The following is a 20,886-nucleotide window of genomic DNA, read 5'->3' on the forward strand; positions in this document are numbered from 1 at the left end:
TGGTTGGTATAGTGTAGTGGGTATATAGTGGTTGGTATAGTGTAGTGGGTATACAGTGGTTGGTATAGTGTTGTGGGTATACAGTGGTTGGTATAGTGTAGTGGGTATACAGTGGTTGGTATAGTGTAGTGGGAATACAGTGGTTGGTATAGTGTAGTGGGTATATAGTGGTTGGTATAGTGTTGTGGGTATATAGTGGTTGGTATAGTGTTGTGGGTGTATAGTGGTTGGTATAGTGTAGTGGGAATACAGTGGTTGGTATAGTGTAGTGGGTATATAGTGGTTGGTATAGTGTTGTGGGTATATAGTGGTTGGTATAGTGTAGTGGGTTCAGTGCCCCACTTGGGTAACCACCCTACACTAGGGTCCTTGGGCAAGACTCCTAACACTGCCTTGGCCTTCCTGTGTAAAATGATCACATTGTTGTAAATGTACAACCATATGGAAATCGGATATATGGCCACACAAGCACATAAAGGCCCAGGTAGATATATTCATACTTCAAAAAATATCTACATTTATTGTTGTGGATATATATTTAAGTACCAACGATTGGACATGTTCGCATACAGATCTAACAGATCTGCCTGAAATGTGGTTGAATACACGTCAGTACACTGTATATGTTACCATGTCATCTGTGTAATGATTTTATTTTACATTTATATAATATTCACTGATTTAAACGTGGCAGGAAACAATCATCCATCCATCCATCCATCCATTATCTAAGCCGCTTCTCCGTCAGGGTCGCGGGGGGGTGCTGGAGCCTATCCCAGCAGTCTTCGGGCGGAAGGCAGGATACACCCTGGACAGGTCGCCAGTCCATCGCAGGGCAGACAGACAGACACACAGACAGTCACTCACACACTCACACCCAGGGGTAATTTAGCATGTCCAATTGGCCTGACTGCATGTCTTTGGACTGTGGGAGGAAACCGGAGAACCCGGAGGAAACCCACGCAGACACGGGGAGAACATGCAAACTCCACACAGAGAGGACCGCCCGGCCGGGGAATCGAACCCAGGCCCTCCTTACTGTGAGGCGACAGCGCTACCCACCATGCCACCGTGCCGCCCCGGAAACAATCATTTCTTTTTTTATTTATTTCAGATTTTCTTTTCATTTATATTACATGTAATGATTGTATTGCACAGCTTACAACGTGCATGTTTGAGTTCAGTTACGCGGCTACTCTGGAATGGGAGTAATGTATCCATATAGGAATGTTTTCTATTACATATTGCACATGTTTATAAACATTTATATGTGTCCAGTTTTTAAAAAATGCTAATATCAAAGAAGTTATCATATAGTATATATGTCTATATTTGGCATATATAAGGTGGGTGTAAGAGAAATCCATGTGTTTTAATACGTCATATATACATCAGAATTTCATACGAATTCATATGAACTTTTCATTTTTACTGATAAGATTTTGATACCTTTTCCCATAAGCGCAGTTTCTCTGTGGTTGGCTAATGTACTTTAGTCCATCAGTATAGAAACCAGTGTGGCACAGAGTCATGATGAATTCGATTTAGATATAATTGATCATATCTCATCTAATATACGGAGCACTATGGATACAAATTCTAATTAAGGCTCACAGGTGACTAAAAATGTTGAAGCCCCCAATTGTGAGTCTGTATATCTGTGCTGGCGTGATAAGGCGGCAGCCCGCCGAGTGTACGCCACTACAGGTCCACCCAGGACCGCCCAGATATAACCAGGATTTAATCTTCTCAAACAGAGTTTAAATGCACAGAGACTTTTATTTTGGAAAATAAGCCAAGACAAACATTACAAAGTACTCAGAGGAAAGAAATGAATGTCAAGGCCTGAGAACATGCGGAGAGGAGAATTCCCGCTCTGCAATGTCTTCCGGGTTTCTCAGACGCTAGGGGGCGCTCTCGAGCCAGTCCAGAGTGAATGGGTTGATATGGAGCGTTTGAGTAAAATCATAGTTTATAAACGCTGAAACATTTTAATGTAATAGAATTCCTTCATTTCCGGAACAGCTTAGAACACTTTAACACCGCTGTTATATTTAAGAGCTTTTAAACTCAAGTTATAGGAGCTTAAAACGGCGCCTCATGAACGTTCATGACGTCAGAGAGCGCCAACAGCCAATGAGCTGCTGCGCTCGCCCATCAATCATCCTGCTCTAGCAGTAAAGCTCCGCCTCCTGCTGCCCAAAACCCGTTTACTGTAGAATGAAGGAAACATGCAGGTGAGATTTCTCTGCTGTTTTAGCGAAACTCCGCCTCCTGCCATCTGAAATTAATGGAAAGTTCTGGTTCTGTGACTAGAAACTATTTTCAAGCTATTTTTTTAGCCGCTGGGTTCCATTCACTCCCATTCACTGAGGACTGCCTCACGGGCGCCCTCTGCTGTCCAGCAGCCCCGTTTTTGATATAACAGCGGAAATAGGAAGCGGCCAGGCTCCTCATAAGCCGGCTCTGACTAGGCCTGATATAAAGTGATTTAGCCTCAGACGTTGTGACTGACACTGTGTTAGATTTCAATTACTTGATAATTCATGAAGCATAAAAAGGAAAGAAGTGAAGGGAAAGTCAGTAAATCGACTGCGCTGAAACATGGAATTCTGTCCAACACCCTGATTAAAGGCCCTCTTTGATCATGCTATCTGGCCCAGATCACATACGGACTCCGTCAGCGCTGCGGTCGCCGGTGAGACGAGGCGCGTGGAGGTGAATTACCACCTCGCCGAGATCAGCAGGCGAGAAACAGCCCCAGGCGGCTTTTCCCCCCTGAGGTTTCTCTGCTTAACCACCTCCCTCACTTCAGAGACACGGGCTTGTCCTCCTAGCGCGTCACGTTAGCACGCAGCTCCCCCGGCCTGGCCTCGCCTGGCAAGACCCAACAGGCCTCCGAGACTCAGACAGCTGAGGAGCACAAGCTCCACATCTACAGACACGGAACACGACTTGCTTTTGATTCAGGCAGGTTCCGTCTAACGCCGGGCTTCAGACACAGCAGTCTGAGAGCTGACGCTGAAATCAGAGGCGCTGCTCGTTTGCTCTGGCCACTGGTGTTTCCAATCGCCACTGGTGTTACAGATCGTCAATAGTGTTACCGATCACCATTGGTGTTACTGACCCTCACTGGTATTACTGACCGTCAATAGTGCTACCAACCGCCACTGGTGTTTCCGATCACCACTGGTGTTACTGATCATCAATAGTGTTACCAATCATCATTGGTGTTACATATAAAGGTCATGTGACGTCATCAGTGTGACTTTTATTTCAAAATAAGAGACGCAGTAACACCAGTGACACGACTCCTGGGGACTTTCATTATGTTTTATTATTATTATTTGTTTTTTCTTTGTCATATATTCCATAGTAATATAGAGATTATTGTAGTTAAATTTGCAGAAAAACATGTTTTTTATCTGAAAATATGGCCTCAGCCTTCAGACGTGACTGTGGGGACGAGCTCTTCTGTGTTCATTGGAATTCTATATGATTGATTTATAAACCAATATTGATAAATTGAGGGTCAAGAAGGTGGAATTGTTAAAATCACGAATTGTTTCATTTTAAAATTTAAATAAACTGAAACTCTCACATGTTTTTCAAGTCTAACACGTCTGTAAAGGCTAGGGACACAAACATGGATGTGTCTGTAGACTGACCCATTTACCAAACACATTTTTGGCCATTTTCATACATTGCAAGTCTATTTTTTTCCATACTGGGATTTTGTCTGTTTTTTTCTACAGAGGTTTGAGTGGGAATGCCAAGCCTCCATTACATATTACAGCCTCGTGGCCTCTGTCCTAAAACTAAAGAAGCCCCAAACTTGCCCTGGGATAACAGGGAGGTGTGATTCCCTCTAAACTGTCTTTTTAAGCATGTGCCTGTTTGACGCCCCGTACATCAGAAGCTTGAGCAAACTCTCCTCTGTGAAAACATTCCAGCGGAGTCACCACAGGAGCCACGACTGATTGAATCAAAACAAACGAGAAGTGGAGCTTCTCCTCCTGGACCTGCCTGAACGGGCAGGTGGTGGGGTGCTCCCTCACAGGCCTGAGTCTGAGTGGAGCAGCTCAGAGGGCGTTAAACAAGGCGGTCAGGCACTTTTTACCAGCTTTTCCTGACCTCCACAGAAATAACCAGCTCTGACTGTAAACGGTTACCGTCAGCTGGCTGGACTAAACCGAAAGCCAAGTTTCAGAATAACATGCTTTAGGGAGATGACGATGCAGCTTCATGGTCATTTAGGGACTTCCGTCACCTTCCGGGAATGTGAAAGCCTACTGGGGTTTAACTGGGTAAAAAGAAAGGAAAAAAACTGGGAATTTATTTTAAAATAATTTAAAATTCTTTTTAGTTCCACTTTATCTGGGGAGCCCCTAATAGACACCGTCACTCTGACAGACTGTAGTACACTACAGGAAGCGTAGGGGGCGATACGGCTTCTACTGTTTCATTTAAAAAGCTCTATAATGTTCATATGATCCACACAGTCGCTCTGACAGACTGTAATACACTACAGGAAGCGTAGGGGGCGATACGGCTTATACTGCTTCATTTAAAAAGCTCTATAATGTTCATATGATCCACACAGTCGCTCTGACAGACTGTAATACACTACAGGAAGCGTAGGGGGCGATACGGCTTCTACTGTTTCATTTAAAAAGATCTATAATGTTCATATGATCCACACAGTCGCTCTGACAGACTGTAATACACTACAGGAAGCGTAGGGGGCGATACGGCTTCTACTGTTTCATTTAAAAAGCTCTATAATATTCATATGATCCACACAGTCGCTCTGACAGACTGTAATACACTACAGGAGGCGTAGGGGGCGATACGGCTTCTACTGTTTCATTTAAAAAGCTCTATAATGTTCATCTGATCCACACAGTCGCTCTGACAGACTGTAATACACTACAGGAAGCGTAGGGGGCGATACGGCTTCTACTGTTTCATTTAAAAAGCACTATAATGTTCATATGATCCACACAGTCGCTCTGACAGACTGTAATACACTACAGGAAGCGTAGGGGGCGATACGGCTTCTACTGCTTCATTTAAAAAGCTCTATAATGTTCATATGATCCACACAGTCGCTCTGACAGACTGTAATACACTACAGGAAGCGTAGGGGGCGATACGGCTTATACTGCTTCATTTAAAAAGCTCTATAATGTTCATATGATCCACACAGTCGCTCTGACAGACTGTAATACACTACAGGAAGCGTAGGGGGCGATACGGCTTCTACTGTTTCATTTAAAAAGCTCTATAATGTTCATATGATCCACACAGTCGCTCTGACAGACTGTAATACACTACAGGAAGCGTAGGGGGCGATACGGCTTCTACTGTTTCATTTAAAAAGCTCTATAATGTTCATATGATCCACACAGTCGCTCTGACAGACTGTAATACACTACAGGAAGCGTAGGGGGCGATACGGCTTCTACTGTTTCATTTAAAAAGCTCTATAATGTTCATATGATCCACACAGTCGCTCTGACAGACTGTAATACACTACAGGAAGCGTAGGGGGCGATACGGCTTCTACTGTTTCATTTAAAAGGCTCTATAATATTCATATGATCCACACAGTCGCTCTGACAGACTGTAATACACTACAGGAAGCGTAGGGGGCGATACGGCTTCTAATATTTCATTTAAAAAGCTCTATAATGTTCATATGATCCACACAGTCGCTCTGACAGACTGTAATACACTACAGGAAGCGTAGGGGGCGATACGGCTTCTACTGTTTCATTTAAAAAGCTCTATAATATTCATATGATCCACACAGTCGCTCTGACAGACTGTAATACACTACAGGAGGCGTAGAGGGCGATACGGCTTCTACTGTTTCATTTAAAAAGCTCTATAATGTTCATATGATCCACACAGTCACTCTGACAGACTGTAATACACTACAGGAAGCGTAGGGGGCGATACGGCTTCTACTGCTTCATTTAAAAAGCTCTATAATGTTCATATGATCCACACAGTCGCTCTGACAGACTGTAATACACTACAGGAAGCGTAGGGGGCGATACGGCTTATACTGCTTCATTTAAAAAGCTCTATAATGTTCATATGATCCACACAGTCGCTCTGACAGACTGTAATACACTACAGGAAGCGTAGGGGGCGATACGGCTTCTACTGTTTCATTTAAAAAGCTCTATAATGTTCATATGATCCACACAGTCGCTCTGACAGACTGTAATACACTACAGGAAGCGTAGGGGGCGATACGGCTTCTACTGTTTCATTTAAAAAGCTCTATAATGTTCATATGATCCACACAGTCGCTCTGACAGACTGTAATACACTACAGGAAGCGTAGGGGGCGATACGGCTTCTACTGTTTCATTTAAAAAGCTCTATAATGTTCATATGATCCACACAGTCGCTCTGACAGACTGTAATACACTACAGGAAGCGTAGGGGGCGATACGGCTTCTACTGTTTCATTTAAAAAGCTCTATAATGTTCATATGATCCACACAGTCGCTCTGACAGACTGTAATACACTACAGGAAGCGTAGGGGGCGATACGGCTTCTACTGTTTCATTTAAAAAGCTCTATAATGTTCATATGATCCACACAGTCGCTCTGACAGACTGTAATACACTACAGGAGGCGTAGGGGGCGATACGGCTTCTACTGTTTCATTTAAAAAGCTCTATAATGTTCATATGATCCACACAGTCGCTCTGACAGACTGTAATACACTACAGGAAGCGTAGGGGGCGATACGGCTTCTACTGTTTCATTTAAAAAGCTCTATAATATTCATATGATCCACACAGTCGCTCTGACAGACTGTAATACACTACAGGAGGCGTAGAGGGCGATACGGCTTCTACTGTTTCATTTAAAAAGCTCTATAATGTTCATATGATCCACACAGTCGCTCTGACAGACTGTAATACACTACAGGAAGCGTAGGGGGCGATACGGCTTCTACTGCTTCATTTAAAAAGCTCTATAATGTTCATATGATCCACACAGTCGCTCTGACAGACTGTAATACACTACAGGAAGCGTAGGGGGCGATACGGCTTATACTGCTTCATTTAAAAAGCTCTATAATGTTCATATGATCCACACAGTCGCTCTGACAGACTGTAATACACTACAGGAAGCGTAGGGGGCGATACGGCTTCTACTGTTTCATTTAAAAAGCTCTATAATGTTCATATGATCCACACAGTCGCTCTGACAGACTGTAATACACTACAGGAGGCGTAGGGGGCGATACGGCTTCTACTGTTTCATTTAAAAAGCTCTATAATGTTCATATGATCCACACAGTCGCTCTGACAGACTGTAATACACTACAGGAAGCGTAGGGGGCGATACGGCTTCTACTGTTTCATTTAAAAAGCTCTATAATGTTCATATGATCCACACAGTCGCTCTGACAGACTGTAATACACTACAGGAAGCGTAGGGGGCGATACGGCTTCTACTGTTTCATTTAAAAAGCTCTATAATGTTCATATGATCCACACAGTTGCTCTGACAGACTGTAATACACTACAGGAAGCGTAGGGGGCGATACGGCTTCTACTGTTTCATTTAAAAAGCTCTATAATGTTCATATGATCCACACAGTCGCTCTGACAGACTGTAATACACTACAGGAAGCGTAGGGGGCGATACGGCTTCTACTGTTTCATTTAAAAAGCTCTATAATGTTCATATGATCCACACAGTCGCTCTGACAGACTGTAATACACTACAGGAGGCGTAGGGGGCGATACGGCTTCTACTGTTTCATTTAAAAAGCTCTATAATGTTCATATGATCCACACAGTCGCTCTGACAGACTGTAATACACTACAGGAAGCGTAGGGGGCGATACGGCTTCTACTGTTTCATTTAAAAAGCTCTATAATGTTCATATGATCCACACAGTCGCTCTGACAGACTGTAATACACTACAGGAAGCGTAGGGGGCGATACGGCTTCTACTGTTTCATTTAAAAAGCTCTATAATGATCATATGATCCACACAGTCGCTCTGACAGACTGTAATACACTACAGGAAGCGTAGGGGGCGATACGGCTTCTACTGTTTCATTTAAAAAGCTCTATAATGTTCATATGATCCACACAGTCGCTCTGACAGACTGTAATACACTACAGGAAGCGTAGGGGGCGATACGGCTTCTACTGTTTCATTTAAAAAGCTCTATAATGTTCATATGATCCACACAGTCGCTCTGACAGACTGTAATACACTACAGGAAGCGTAGGGGGCGATACGGCTTCTACTGTTTCATTTAAAAAGCTCTATAATGTTCATATGATCCACACAGTCGCTCTGACAGACTGTAATACACTACAGGAAGCGTAGGGGGCGATACGGCTTCTACTGTTTCATTTAAAAAGCTCTATAATGTTCATATGATCCACACAGTCGCTCTGACAGACTGTAATACACTACAGGAAGCGTAGGGGGCGATACGGCTTCTACTGTTTCATTTAAAAAGCTCTATAATGTTCATATGATCCACACAGTCGCTCTGACAGACTGTAATACACTACAGGAAGCGTAGGGGGCGATACGGCTTCTACTGTTTCATTTAAAAAGCTCTATAATGTTCATATGATCCACACAGTCGCTCTGACAGACTGTAATACACTACAGGAAGCGTAGGGGGCGATACGGTTTCTACTGTTTCATTTAAAAAGCTCTATAATGTTCATATGATCCACACAGTCGCTCTGACAGACTGTAATACACTACAGGAAGCGTAGGGGGCGATACGGCTTCTACTGTTTCATTTAAAAAGCTCTATAATGTTCATATGATCCACACAGTCGCTCTGACAGACTTTGGCACCAAATTGCTGGTGAAAGATGGTCTTCAGTGCTCCAGTGGTATACCAGTTCCAAGCACACAGCTTTCCCATGAGCACTAAATGGCGCTCACCCCACATTTCTGAAGTGAGGAGACGTCTGGCGTGAGAAAAGCTTCCCTGCTCAGCTTGGTGAGTTGTGCAAGGCTTTAAGGCTCCTCTCTCCAAACACCCAATTCCTGTGAGCCCCTGTGAGGAAAACAGCCTGCTGCCCGGCTGGACGCTGAGCTCGCTCTCTTTGATCTTGTTTATGGGCAGAGCCGCGTCCCCTCCATTACACCACGTTAATAACGGTTTAGCCCTGCTCGAGACAATTACGGTCCATTAGCACGGCTAAAGCCCAGCAATTTGTCCTTCCCACAGATCTGAGAACAGTGTTCTGCTAACAGCAGCCTGAGTCGCGCCACCACCTCTCAGACAGAAGCACTGCTAACAGAGCAGGACATCAAACCGACTCTGCTGACAGAACAGTCCTAAAACAGAGCGTTAGAGCTTTTACTCGACTTTTCTTTGATTGATGATCTTTACCGCTACTTGAGTCATTGTGTCATTGCAGTAACACAACTGGAGTTTCAGCTGCTCTACACACATCCGTACCAACGACACCCAAACCCTCACGTCCCGCTTTCATAACTCACTCTTCTCTGTCCCATTATATCAGTCCCAACAATCATCTGTCCTCGGAGCATCCAGCTGTCAGCTCTTACTTCTCCTCGTTTTAACCAGCCCTGACCCTCATATGTCCTCAGAGTGTCCAGCTGTCAGCCCTTACTTCTCCTCGTTTTATCCAGCCCCAACCCTCATCTGTCCTCAGAGCATCCAGCTGTCAGCTCTTACTTCTCCTCGTTTTAACCAGCCCCGACCCTCATATGTCCTCGGAGTGTCCAGCTGTCAGCCCTTACTTCTCCTCATTTTATCCAGCCCCAACCCTCATCTGTCCTCAGAGCATCCAGCTGTCAGCTCTTACTTCTCCTCGTTTTAACCAGCCCTGACCCTCATATGTCCTCGGAGTGTCCAGCTGTCAGCCCTTACTTCTCCTCGTTTTATCCAGCCCCAACCCTCATCTGTCCTCAGAGCATCCAGCTGTCAGCTCTTACTTCTCCTCGTTTTAACCAGCCCCGACCCTCATATGTCCTCAGAGTGTCCAGCTGTCAGCCCTTACTTCTCCTCATTTTATCCAGCCCCAACCCTCATCTGTCCTCAGAGCATCCAGCTGTCAGCCCTTACTTCTCCTCGTTTTATCCAGCCCCAACCCTCATCTGTCCTCAGAGCATCCAGCTGTCAGCCCTTACTTCTCCTCGTTTTATCCAGCCCCAACCCTTATCTGTCCTCGGAGTGTCCAGCTGTCAGCCCTTACTTCTCCTCGTTTTATCCAGCCCCAACCCTCATCTGTCCTCGGAGCGTCCAGCTTTTAGCCGTTACTCCAGCTCGTTTTATCCAGCCCCGACCTTAAGCTGTCCTCAGAGCGTCCAGCTTCTAGCCATTACTCGTACTCATTTTATCCAGCCCCAACCCTCATCTGTCCTCGGAGCGTCCAGCTTCTAGCCGTTACTCCTACTCGTTTTATCCAGCCCCAACCCTCATCTGTCCTCGGAGCGTCCAGATTCTAGCCGTTACTCCTACTCATTTTATCCAGCCCCAACCCTCATCTGTCCTCGGAGCGTCCAGCTTTTAGCCCTTACTCCTCACTCCTACTTATTTTATCCAGCCCTATGCCTCATCTGGCCTCATTGTGTCCAGCCTTTAGCCCTTACTCCTACTCATTTTATCTAGCCTTCAGCTCTCATCTGTCCTCGGAGCGTCCAGCCTTTAGCTGTTACCTATCTTTGGTAGATCAATCCTTTAGCCCATATCTGTCCTCAGCATGTCCATCCTTTATCCATTATCTGTTCTCGGTGTGTCCAGCTTTTAGCTCTTAATTCTCTTTATTTTATCAAGACTAGCTTTTATCTGTACTCAGTGTGTCCATCAATTAGCTCTTACCTGTCCTCAGTGTGTCCATCATTAAGCTCTGATCTGTCCTCAGTGTGTCCATCCTTAAGCTCTGATCTGTCCTCAGTGTGTCCAACCGTTAGCTCTTCTGTCCTCAGTGTGTCCATCCTTTATTCCTTATCGGTCATCAGTGTGTCCATCCATTAGCTCTTATCTGTCCTCAGTGTGTCCATCCTTTATTCCTTTTCTGTCCTCAGTGTGTCCATCCTTTATTCTTTTTCTGTACTCAGTGTGTCCATCCTATATTCCTTATCTGTCCTCAGTGTATCCATCCATTAGCTCTTTTCTGTCCTCAGTGTGTCCATGCTTTATTCCTTATCTGTCCTCAGTGTGTCCATCCATTAGCTCTTTTCTGTCCTCAGTGTGTCCATCCTTTATTCCTTATCTGTCCTCAGTGTGTCCATCCTTTATTCCTTATCTGTCCTCAGTGTGTCCATCCTTTATTCCTTATCTGTCCTCATTGTGTCCATCCATTAGCTCTTATCTGTCCTCAGTGTGTCCATGCTTTATTCCTTATCTGTCCTCAGTGTGTCCATCCTTTATTCCTTATCTGTCCTCAGTGTGTCCATCCTTTATTCCTTTTCTGTCATCAGTGTGTCCATCCTTTATTCCTTATCTGTCCTCAGTGTGTCCATGCTTTATTCCTTATCTGTCATCAGTGTGTCCATCCATTAGCTCTTATCTGTCCTCAGTGTGTCCATCCTTTATTCCTTTTCTGTCATCAGTGTGTCCATCCTTTACTCCTTATCTGTCCTCAGTGTGTCCATGCTTTATTCCTTATCTGTCCTCAGTGTGTCCATCCTTTATTCCTTATCTGTCATCAGTGTGTCCATCCTTTATTCCTTATCTGTCCTCAGTGTGTCCATCCTTTATTCCTTATCTGTCATCAGTGTGTCCATCCTTTATTCCTTATCTGTCATCACATCAGTGTGTCCATCCTTTATTCCTTATCTGTCATCAGTGTGTCCATCCTTTATTCCTTATCTGTCCTCAGTGTGTCCATCCTTTATTCCTTATCTGTCATCAGTGTGTCCATCCTTTATTCCTTATCTGTCATCACATCAGTGTGTCCATCCTTTATTCCTTATCTGTCCTCAATGTGTCCATCTGTTAGCTCTTATCTGTCCTCAGTGTGTCCATCCTTTATTCCTTATCTGTCCTCAGTGTGTCCATCTGTTAGCTCTTATCTGTCCTCAGTGTGTCCATCCTTTATTCCTTATCTGTCCTCAGTGTGTCCATCCTTTATTCCTTATCTGTCCTCAGTGTGTCCATCCTTTATTCCTTATCTGTCCTCAGTGTGCCCATGCTTTATTCCTTATCTGTCCTCAGTGTGTCCATCCTTTATTCCTTATCTGTCCTCAGTGTGCCCATGCTTTATTCCTTATCTGTCCTCAGTGTGTCCATCCTTTATTCCTTATCTGTCCTCAGTGTGTCCATCCTTTATTCCTTTTCTGTCCTCTTTGTCCAGCCTTTAGCATTTAGTTGTCCATGGAGTTTCCATTGTTTATCCCCTGTCTCTCCTCAATGTTTTCCGCCCTTTGCACATATTTCTCAATGGACTGTGCATCCTGTCCATCACGCTATCCATCCTTTAGCCCTCATCACGCTATCCATCCTTTAGCCCTCATCACGCCATCCATCCTTTAGCCCTCATCACGCTATCCATCCTTTAGCCCTCATCACGCCATCCATCCTTTAGCCCTCATCACGCCATCCATCCTTTAGCCCTTATCACGCTATCCATCCTTTAGCCCTCATCACGCTATCCATCCTTTAGCCCTTATCACGCTATCCATCCTTTAGCCCTTATCACGCTATCCATCCTTTAGCCCTTATCACGCTATCCATCCTTTAGCCCTTATCACGCTATTCATCCTTTAGCCCTTATCACGCTATCCATCCTTTAGCCCTTATCAGTCCTTAGTCTGTCCAGATTTTAGCCCTTATCTGTCCTTGATATGTCAGTCCTTTAGTTCTTACCTTGCCCAGCCTTTGTGTCTTTCCCTGTCCCCTAATGTCCAGCCTTATGATCACACAGCGGTCTCCTCGTTGCTATAACAGCTGGGGGTCGAGCGCCAGCTGGAGTGAACTCTATACAGTTTAGAATGACTGAAGGTGTTCACTGATCAGCACTTACACTTGGCACATGTTCAAGCCAAAGATGCTGCAAGTCACACATCAGCAATGATGACTAACAACAACAAATAAATCTCTCTTCACTTCTCACAGCCCGGCCTGCCGAGTCTAACTCCATAAAGCCCCGCATACAAAGCCGGGGATTAGTCTCCGCCAGTGAGCGCTGTCTTGTGAAGTAAAGTGGTGCTGCTTTTTTTGGCACTCAGACTGTAAACAATACATGACTCCAAAACACCCTGGCACTGAGCCTCGCCTCTCTCGCCCTTTGGAGATGGCAGGATAAGATGGATCAGAGGAAAAAACAAAACTCTTTGTGCTCTCAGACTTCAGTGCCGTGAAGAAACTTCAGATCAGATGTACAAACTCCAGCGTCTGAAGACTTCAATCACTTCCAGAACAGACACATCAGAGGACACGGCACTAACACAGCACCGGGAAAGGTCAGCAGGCAGGAAGCCGGACGAGATGTTGGGAAAATGTGGGCAGTGATTTATTTTTTTCTTACTTAGTTTTGGGTTATTTTAATGATCCTTTAATCTGATTAAGGTTTTCTTTTTTATGATGGATTGTGCTTTTTTTTGCCGTATCACTTTAAATTTTTCTTATTTTACTGCAGGATTTTTGTCGCGTAACCCGTCACACAGTTTTCCAACTGTTATATATCATATCAACCACCGACCAAGCAACATCCTAGCACCCTCCTGTAATACCATAGCAACATCATCACCACAGTAACCACTTAGCAGCCACTTAGAAATACTATAGCAACCACCTGGGAAACCATAGAAACACCTTAGCTGCACAATAGCAACCAACTAGCAACCACTCAGCAACACCAAAGCAACCACCTAGCAATCAAACTGCAACACCATAGCAACTACACAACACAATAGCAACCACATAACAGCACCATAGCAACCACCTAGCAGCCAATTAGCCACACCATAGCAACCACTTGGTAAACCATAGCAACACTGTAGCAACCAACTAGGAATCACTCAGCAGCACTATAGCAACCACCTAGCAATCACCCAGTAACATCTTAGCAACCACATAGCAGCCACTTAGTAACACCATGGCAACCATCTGTGAAACCAAACCAAAACCTTAGAAACATGACAGCAACCAACTAACAACCACACAGCAAATCCATAGCAACCATTTAACAACACCATAGAAACCACATAGCAGCCACTTAGCAACACCATAGCAACCACCTGGGAAAGCATAGCAATGCCTTAACAGCATGATAACCAACTAGCAACCACACAGCAAAACTATAGCAACACCATAGCAACCAGCAATAACCCAGCAGGAAGTGGGAACCATTTAAGTTGGGCAACCGACAGCGTTTCGTCAGGAGAAGCGCGTTTCTGGTTTACTTTACTGCCGTTTTCTCTCCCGGCTGTAAAGCAGTTTGAGCTGTTCATCCGTAAAAGATCCAAAAATTCCCCAAAATCACCGCCTTATCAGACCAGAATCCGAGGAAATGGGTGAAAACACAGCGCACCAGTGCGTAGAGACGCCTGCGTACTGGTAAACAACCAGCAGATCACAGCGTTTTCAAAATCCCGAGATAAACAAACAGGATCGTCTCAGTTTCAGCGCTTGGACTTCTCAGAGAAATATAAACAGTAAAGTTCACGTCTCCAGTCCTCTCAACACTCCCGTCATGCACGGCGCATACAGACGTTCAGCAGAAAGATCAGCCACTCCTGACCTCACCTGACCTTTATGTCCATCTTAAAGACCTCACCTGAACTTCATGTCCATTTTAAAGACCTTATCTGAACTTCATGTCCATCTTAAAGACCTCACCTGAACTTCATGTCCATTTTAAAGACCTTATCTGAACTTCATGTCCATCTTAAAGACCTCACCTGAACTTCATGTCCATTTTAAAGACCTTATCTGAACTTCATGTCCATCTTAAAGACCTCACCTGAACTTCATGTCCATTTTAAAGACCTTATCTGAAATTCATGTCTATCTTAAAGACCTCACCTGAACTTCATGTCCATTTTAAAGACCTTATCTGAAATTCATGTCCATTTTAAAGACCTTATCTGACCTTCATGTCCATTTTAAAGACCTCACCTGACCTTCATGTCCATCTTAAAGACCTCACCTGAACTTCATGTCCATTTTAAAGACCTTATCTGAACTTCATGTCCATCTTAAAGACCTCACCTGAACTTCATGTCCATTTTAAAGACCTTATCTGAAATTCATGTCTATCTTAAAGACCTCACCTGAACTTCATGTCCATTTTAAAGACCTTATCTGAAATTCATGTCCATTTTAAAGACCTTATCTGACCTTCATGTCCATTTTAAAGACCTCACCTGACCTTCATGTCCATTTTAAAGACCTCACCCGAGCTCCATGTCCATCCTATAACCTCTACCTGACCTCCCTGCTCCTTCTATAGAGCCTACCAGAACTTCATGCCCATTGTTTAGCCTGTCCATGAACAGATCAGAAGTCTTTAAATCTGGACCTTTAATCCAGGTTCCAGTCCTGGACCTGACTTGATGTGACTGATTGGCCCGGAACTGCAATGCCTACCAGTCATTACAAAATCCAGAACTGCAAACTGGATTCACGGTCTAGATTTAATAGATCTGATCTCTGTAGACTGAATCTGACCCCCAAGTCCACTCTACAACCCATACACCACCCCCACCTGCCCCACCTGCCCCACCGTTCAGAAGTTTGGAGTCACTGTGTTTAATATCGTTTGTGGATAAACTCTATAAACTCTGCCGCCTCCCACTGTCCGGTACTCCAGGTGGTTCTGCCCCACTGTGTGTCCAGCAGGTCCGTCCTGCCTGCCCCCCCCTTACCTGTCCGAGGTGCGTCCGGCACGCTCCTGCCCTCTCCCATGTGGCGCTGAACGAACTCTCGCCTCACTACGGCGCACGTGTGTGGATTGCACGCGCTCAGCTGAGTGAGCGCCGCGAGACTCAGAGCGAGCCACGGCAGCCCGAGAGCCATCATCACCGGCGCGAGCCTGGAGCGGAGCGGAGCACAGCACGAGCGCGAGCGCGAGCGCGAGCCAACACAGCACAGCAGCAGCGCGAGGGTCACAGCAGCAGCGCGAGCTCCAGCTTCATCATCATCCTCAGCGACCAGGTTAATCCGGGTAATCTGAGAGATCCAGGTAAACTCACTCACTCGCCGACGGAGCGCGGGACAGTGGCGGCGCGAGCGGCGCGCGAGGATCAACAGATCGCCGAGTTTACACTCCCACCTCACTCCAGCTCGGACTGGGAACAGCAGCGGCGCCTGCCGGCGGACCCGGGAACTGCACCCTGCTGACAGCACCTCTTCTCATCATCATCAGTCCATTCTACTGCACGGCCTGAGCTTCATCACAACGGCAAAGAATAAAGTCAGCATATGTAAATAAACTCATTTCTATTCATGTTCTCAAAACTTATTCATTTAGAGCCGTTTATCAGGGGTGTAAACAGTAGTAGGAGGAGGAGCAAAAGTAGTAGGAGTAGTAGGAGGAGTAGGAGTAATAGTAGTAGTAACAGTACCAGTAGGAGGAGTAATAGTAGGAGGAGGAGGAGTAATAGTAGTAGGAGTAATAATAGTAATAGGAGTAGTAATAATAATAATAATAATAATAATATTAGTAGGAGTAGTAGGAGTAGTAGTAATAATAATAGTAATAGGGAGGAGTAGTAATAATAGTAGTAGTAGTAGTAGGAGTAGTAATAGTAGGAGGAGTAGGATGAGCAATAGTAGTAGTAGTAGTAGTAGGAGGAGGAGGAAGAGAAGTAATAGTAGTAGTAGTAGGAGCAGTAGTAGTAGTAGGAGAAGGGGTGATAGTAGTAGGAGGAGGAGTAATAGTAGCAGATGGAGGAGTAGTAGTAGTAGTAGGAGTAATAATAATAGGAGGAAAAGAAACAGCAGTAGTAGGAATAGTAGTAATAATAGTAATAGGAGTAGTAATAATAATAGTAGGAGTAGTAATAGAAGGAGGAGGAGGATGAGCAATAGTAGTAGTAGTAGTAGCAGAAGGAGGAGTAATAGTAGTAGTAGGAGAAGGAGTAATAGTAAGAGTAGTAACAGTAGGAGGAGGAAGGAGTAGTAGGAGTAGAAATAGGAGCTGTGGGCAGTATTTCAGCGAGAACTGACCGACCGCACCACAGCCTCCTTTATTTTGACCTGCAGCGCTTTTAAAAACGCAGTTTAGACGAGATCCTTAAACTCCAACCTAACAGAGCAAAACAGCCTGAATCACGGAATTCACCGCCAACACGCAGGAGGAGGACTCCACTGCTCCCGCTGACCAGGAGCCGCTAACGAGCCCGGTCAGGGGGCAGGACGAGCCCAGTCTGAGAACTACAGCAGGAGGAAACCTCCGGAGGAGAGATCTGAAGAACTTATTTAAACTTATTTAAATCTTATTTAAACGTGGCTCATATCCGGGAACGTTGGACCAAACCAAAACATTTCATTATAAAATGATGTCACATTCGTTACTTAAACACTGAAATAAAACCCAGCGTAAGCGTTTAAATGCGGGAGAGAATCAAATTTAATCCAAAAACACCACATTACACACAAACATGATACACACCTGAAAAGAGGTGCAAAAAAAAAAAAAAACAGGCAAACACAGGACAGTATTCCAGGTGGCTGCTAATGTTTATTTGTTAATAAGTATCAAAAGTGTAGAAAACTTCATCCATTGTTACTCAGTTTTCTTAAGCTGTGTAACATTAATGCACACCAGTGTTCTCAGGGACACAGGGAAATCTGTGGAGCTACCCCTTTGATTGGTCACCCGCCGAGAGAACGTCCACAGTCCTGCACAGGCCGGTCCACACGCAGAGCATTAGCACCGCTCCCAGTCTGCGGGGAACGGATCAGAACCGTCTGGAGACTTCACCGTCTCCGTCAGTTTCGCGTGGATTTGCACAGCGGACTTCGGATCAAGCTGGACGCAAACCTGCAAAACTGATCGAGGCCGGCGGGTCAGTCAACTACAAACCCAGCTCTGTTCGTGCGGCCACCTTTCTAACGCAGCCGCCGACGTAAAAACCTGAAACTGTAAAAATCGTTTAAATATGCCAGACCAAAATAAAACAGCAGAGAGAGAGAGAGAGAGAGAGAGAGAGAGAGAGAGAGAGAGAGAGAGAGAGAGAGAGAGACAGAGAGAGAGAGAGAGACAGAGAGAGAGACAGAGAGAGAGAGAGAGAGACAGAGAGAGAGACAGAGAGAGAGACAGAGAGAGAGACAGACAGAGAGACAGACAGAGAGACAGAGAGACAGACAGACAGACAGACAGACAGAGAGAGAGACAGAGAGAGAGACAGAGAGAGAGACAGAGAGAGAGACAGAGAGAGAGAGAGAGAGAGAGAGAAAGAGAGAGAGAGAGACAGAGAGAGAGAGAGAGAAAGAGAGAGAGAGAGACAGAGAGAGAGACAGAGAGACAGAGAGAGAGAGACAGAGAGAGAGAGAGAGACAGAGAGAGAGACAGAGAGACAGAGAGAGAGAGACAGAGAGACAGAGAGAGAGAGACAGAGAGCCATTGGAACATAATACAAATTAATTAATGATTAATTAATTAAATTCATTCAAATGATTCATCTTCAGACAAAGTGAGCGTAGACAATTGAGCGTATACAGATCAATCCTTCAGAGTCAGACCGATACGGCCTACGCGCATAACTGGCCCTTAACAGTGGCCAATCATCGTTATTAGCAGAAATATCGTAAATAATTAACTAATCGAGCCAATGAAACGGCAGCGCTTGAAGCCGCAGTCACTCGACAACACAGCAACACCCACAAAGCCTGGTTCTTTAGTAAAAAGCATGGTTCTATTTAAAACCATCTCATGAATGGTTCTATATAGAACATACGGTTTTAAACAGAACCACTCCCTTTACTAAAGAACCCTTGAAGAACCTCAAGGGCGCAGATCAAATCAACCTAAAATCCAGATTCCGGTCCTGGATTTCACAATAGCTGCTACTGAACTGGTAAGAACTTCTGGATCTGAGCTGTGATTACAGAGCGATTATGAAATCAAGGACCGGAACCCGGATTCAAAAGAACTGATCAAACCGTGAAAATAAGTTATATAAATAAACAGAACCCAAGACCGCAGAGGATTCTGGGTAGCCCCGCCCCCCCGTGCTTTAAGACCATGACTTTCTCCTGTTCAGTTGAGTTCAGGAAGCGCAGCCACGGGCAGCTGACCCGCATATTGGTCAGTAAAGCACTAGCTAACGCCCCTTAGAACCGGTATTACCCCAGTTCTCGTCAGCCAGCCGTAACGTGGAAAAAGAAGCCATCAGCACCGTACGCACGTCAGCACCGCTCAGACTCGGACGGACCCACAGGAGAACCTCCCCTGAGAACCTCACAGTCTTCAGGCCCAAACTCGTCAAATTCACATTCAGCGTTGGGGTCACCCTGAGATTAGCACACCTGCTAGCGCCAAGCTTGGCGCTAAAGGGCGGGAGCCTCACGTAGCGTCACGCCATCAGAGCATCGCACGCTAATAGTCTGGAGCTGGAATTAGGCTGCACGAATATCGGTGTTCATGTCAGAACCCAAAGCCCGCTACGGAACCCAAAGCTAGAACTACTACTACTACAGCTAGAAACTACAGCTAAGATCAGTTAAAAGCAATCGGAGAAGCTAAAGCTGCTAACGTTGAGCAGCTAATGAAGGATAACGTTATCTAAGGAGGCTACGCTAAGCTACGTTAGCTAGCTTGAAGAGAACGCATCACGGCCACGCCCATGGCATGGCCACGCCCACGGTCACGAACCAGAAGAACTTTATCACCAGTATTCTGGTTCTTCTTGTGCTGCATGGAGGCCTGAGCTGTTAATATGCGTAACTGCTGCTTCACAAAGCAGCTGCCACCATCGGTTCCACACAGAACCAGCAGAGAACCGAACCGAGAACGAAATGGAGGAAGACGCTGTGCGTACGACGCCAATCACAGACCTTCCTGCCTGAAGGAGCACTTAGCGCAGTAGCTGCTAATCTACTCCACTACTGCACTAGATGCACCTTAGCACAAAGCCGCTAGTTAGCGCTCGCTGAGGGCTGGGGCACCGGGGACGGGGTGCGGGGAACGGGGTGCGGGGAACGGTCATGGCCAGAGTACTGCTAGAAGTGCCTCCACTGCAGTAGATGTTCCATAATTACTACCTGCACTGTGAGCACTTTAGCGGTACTCCAGCGCCAACCTGCCCCGATGCTGATGTCAGCTGCTGGTTCTAGAGTCCACTTCCTCCAGCAGAGTCTGGGCAGAAGCTCTACAGGGAAGACAAAGCGAGACGCCGTTAGGGAACCGATTACAAATTCAACCCTTACCTCAAATGTAGCCCAACCGCTAATGTTTAGCCAGGTTAGCTTCAAATAGCTTCAAGGCTAATGTTGCTAAGTAATGGGAGTTTACACCAGCTGACCCCGTGACCTACATGACCTTTAGGAGAACACGGTGTGGGTTAATGTAGGCAAAGCGTTAGCTCCATGCTAATTGGTGGGGTTTAAGCATTTATTACTAAGCATCACTGATTTACATACGTAAACACGTAGCCGGAAGGCAGGTAAGGTAATGAACACGGTGTGATAAAAAAAGCCAAGTCTTCAGTTTTTTTCATTAAAGCTAACGCTAGCTTAAGCTAACTGGAGAAACTAAAGCTAACAGCAGCTTCTGAAGAAGCTAAATGCTAAAACCACAAGTCAAGCTAAAGCCAGCTAAAGCTAAAGCCAATGCTAAAGTTGGAGAAACAAAAGCTAATAAGAGCGAATATTAACCTGAGACTATAATGCTAACGGATCACCAAAGAGCAGCTAGATCTAAAGCTAGCCAGAGAAACCAGAGAACAACAG

At 45.3% G+C, this 20,886-nt stretch overlaps 1 protein-coding gene and 1 long non-coding RNA gene across 3 annotated transcripts in view; both read right to left on the bottom strand.

The window, feature by feature from the left end:
- gpc5a (glypican 5a) overlaps positions 1 to 16,252 on the bottom strand; it is a 308,449-nt gene extending 292,197 nt beyond the window's left edge. Inside the window, exon 1 of the mRNA XM_017688520.2 lies at positions 15,858 to 16,252. Within this exon, the coding sequence (XP_017544009.1) occupies positions 15,858 to 16,011 (154 nt within the window). The 5' untranslated portion in view covers positions 16,012 to 16,252. The remainder of the gene's footprint in view (positions 1 to 15,857) is intronic.
- Positions 16,253 to 17,654: 1,402 nt separating this feature from the next.
- Positions 17,655 to 20,886, bottom strand: part of LOC108415483 — a 4,417-nt gene continuing 1,185 nt past the window's right edge. For both annotated transcript variants that reach the window (XR_001857023.1, XR_001857022.1), the window contains exons 2-3: positions 20,200 to 20,306; positions 17,655 to 17,985 (exon numbers count right to left, since the gene is read on the bottom strand). This is a non-coding gene — a long non-coding RNA (uncharacterized LOC108415483). The remainder of the gene's footprint in view (positions 17,986 to 20,199; positions 20,307 to 20,886) is intronic.

The sequence above is a fragment of the Pygocentrus nattereri genome, chromosome 12 (assembly GCF_015220715.1).
Source record: "Pygocentrus nattereri isolate fPygNat1 chromosome 12, fPygNat1.pri, whole genome shotgun sequence".
NCBI lineage: Eukaryota > Metazoa > Chordata > Actinopteri > Characiformes > Serrasalmidae > Pygocentrus > Pygocentrus nattereri.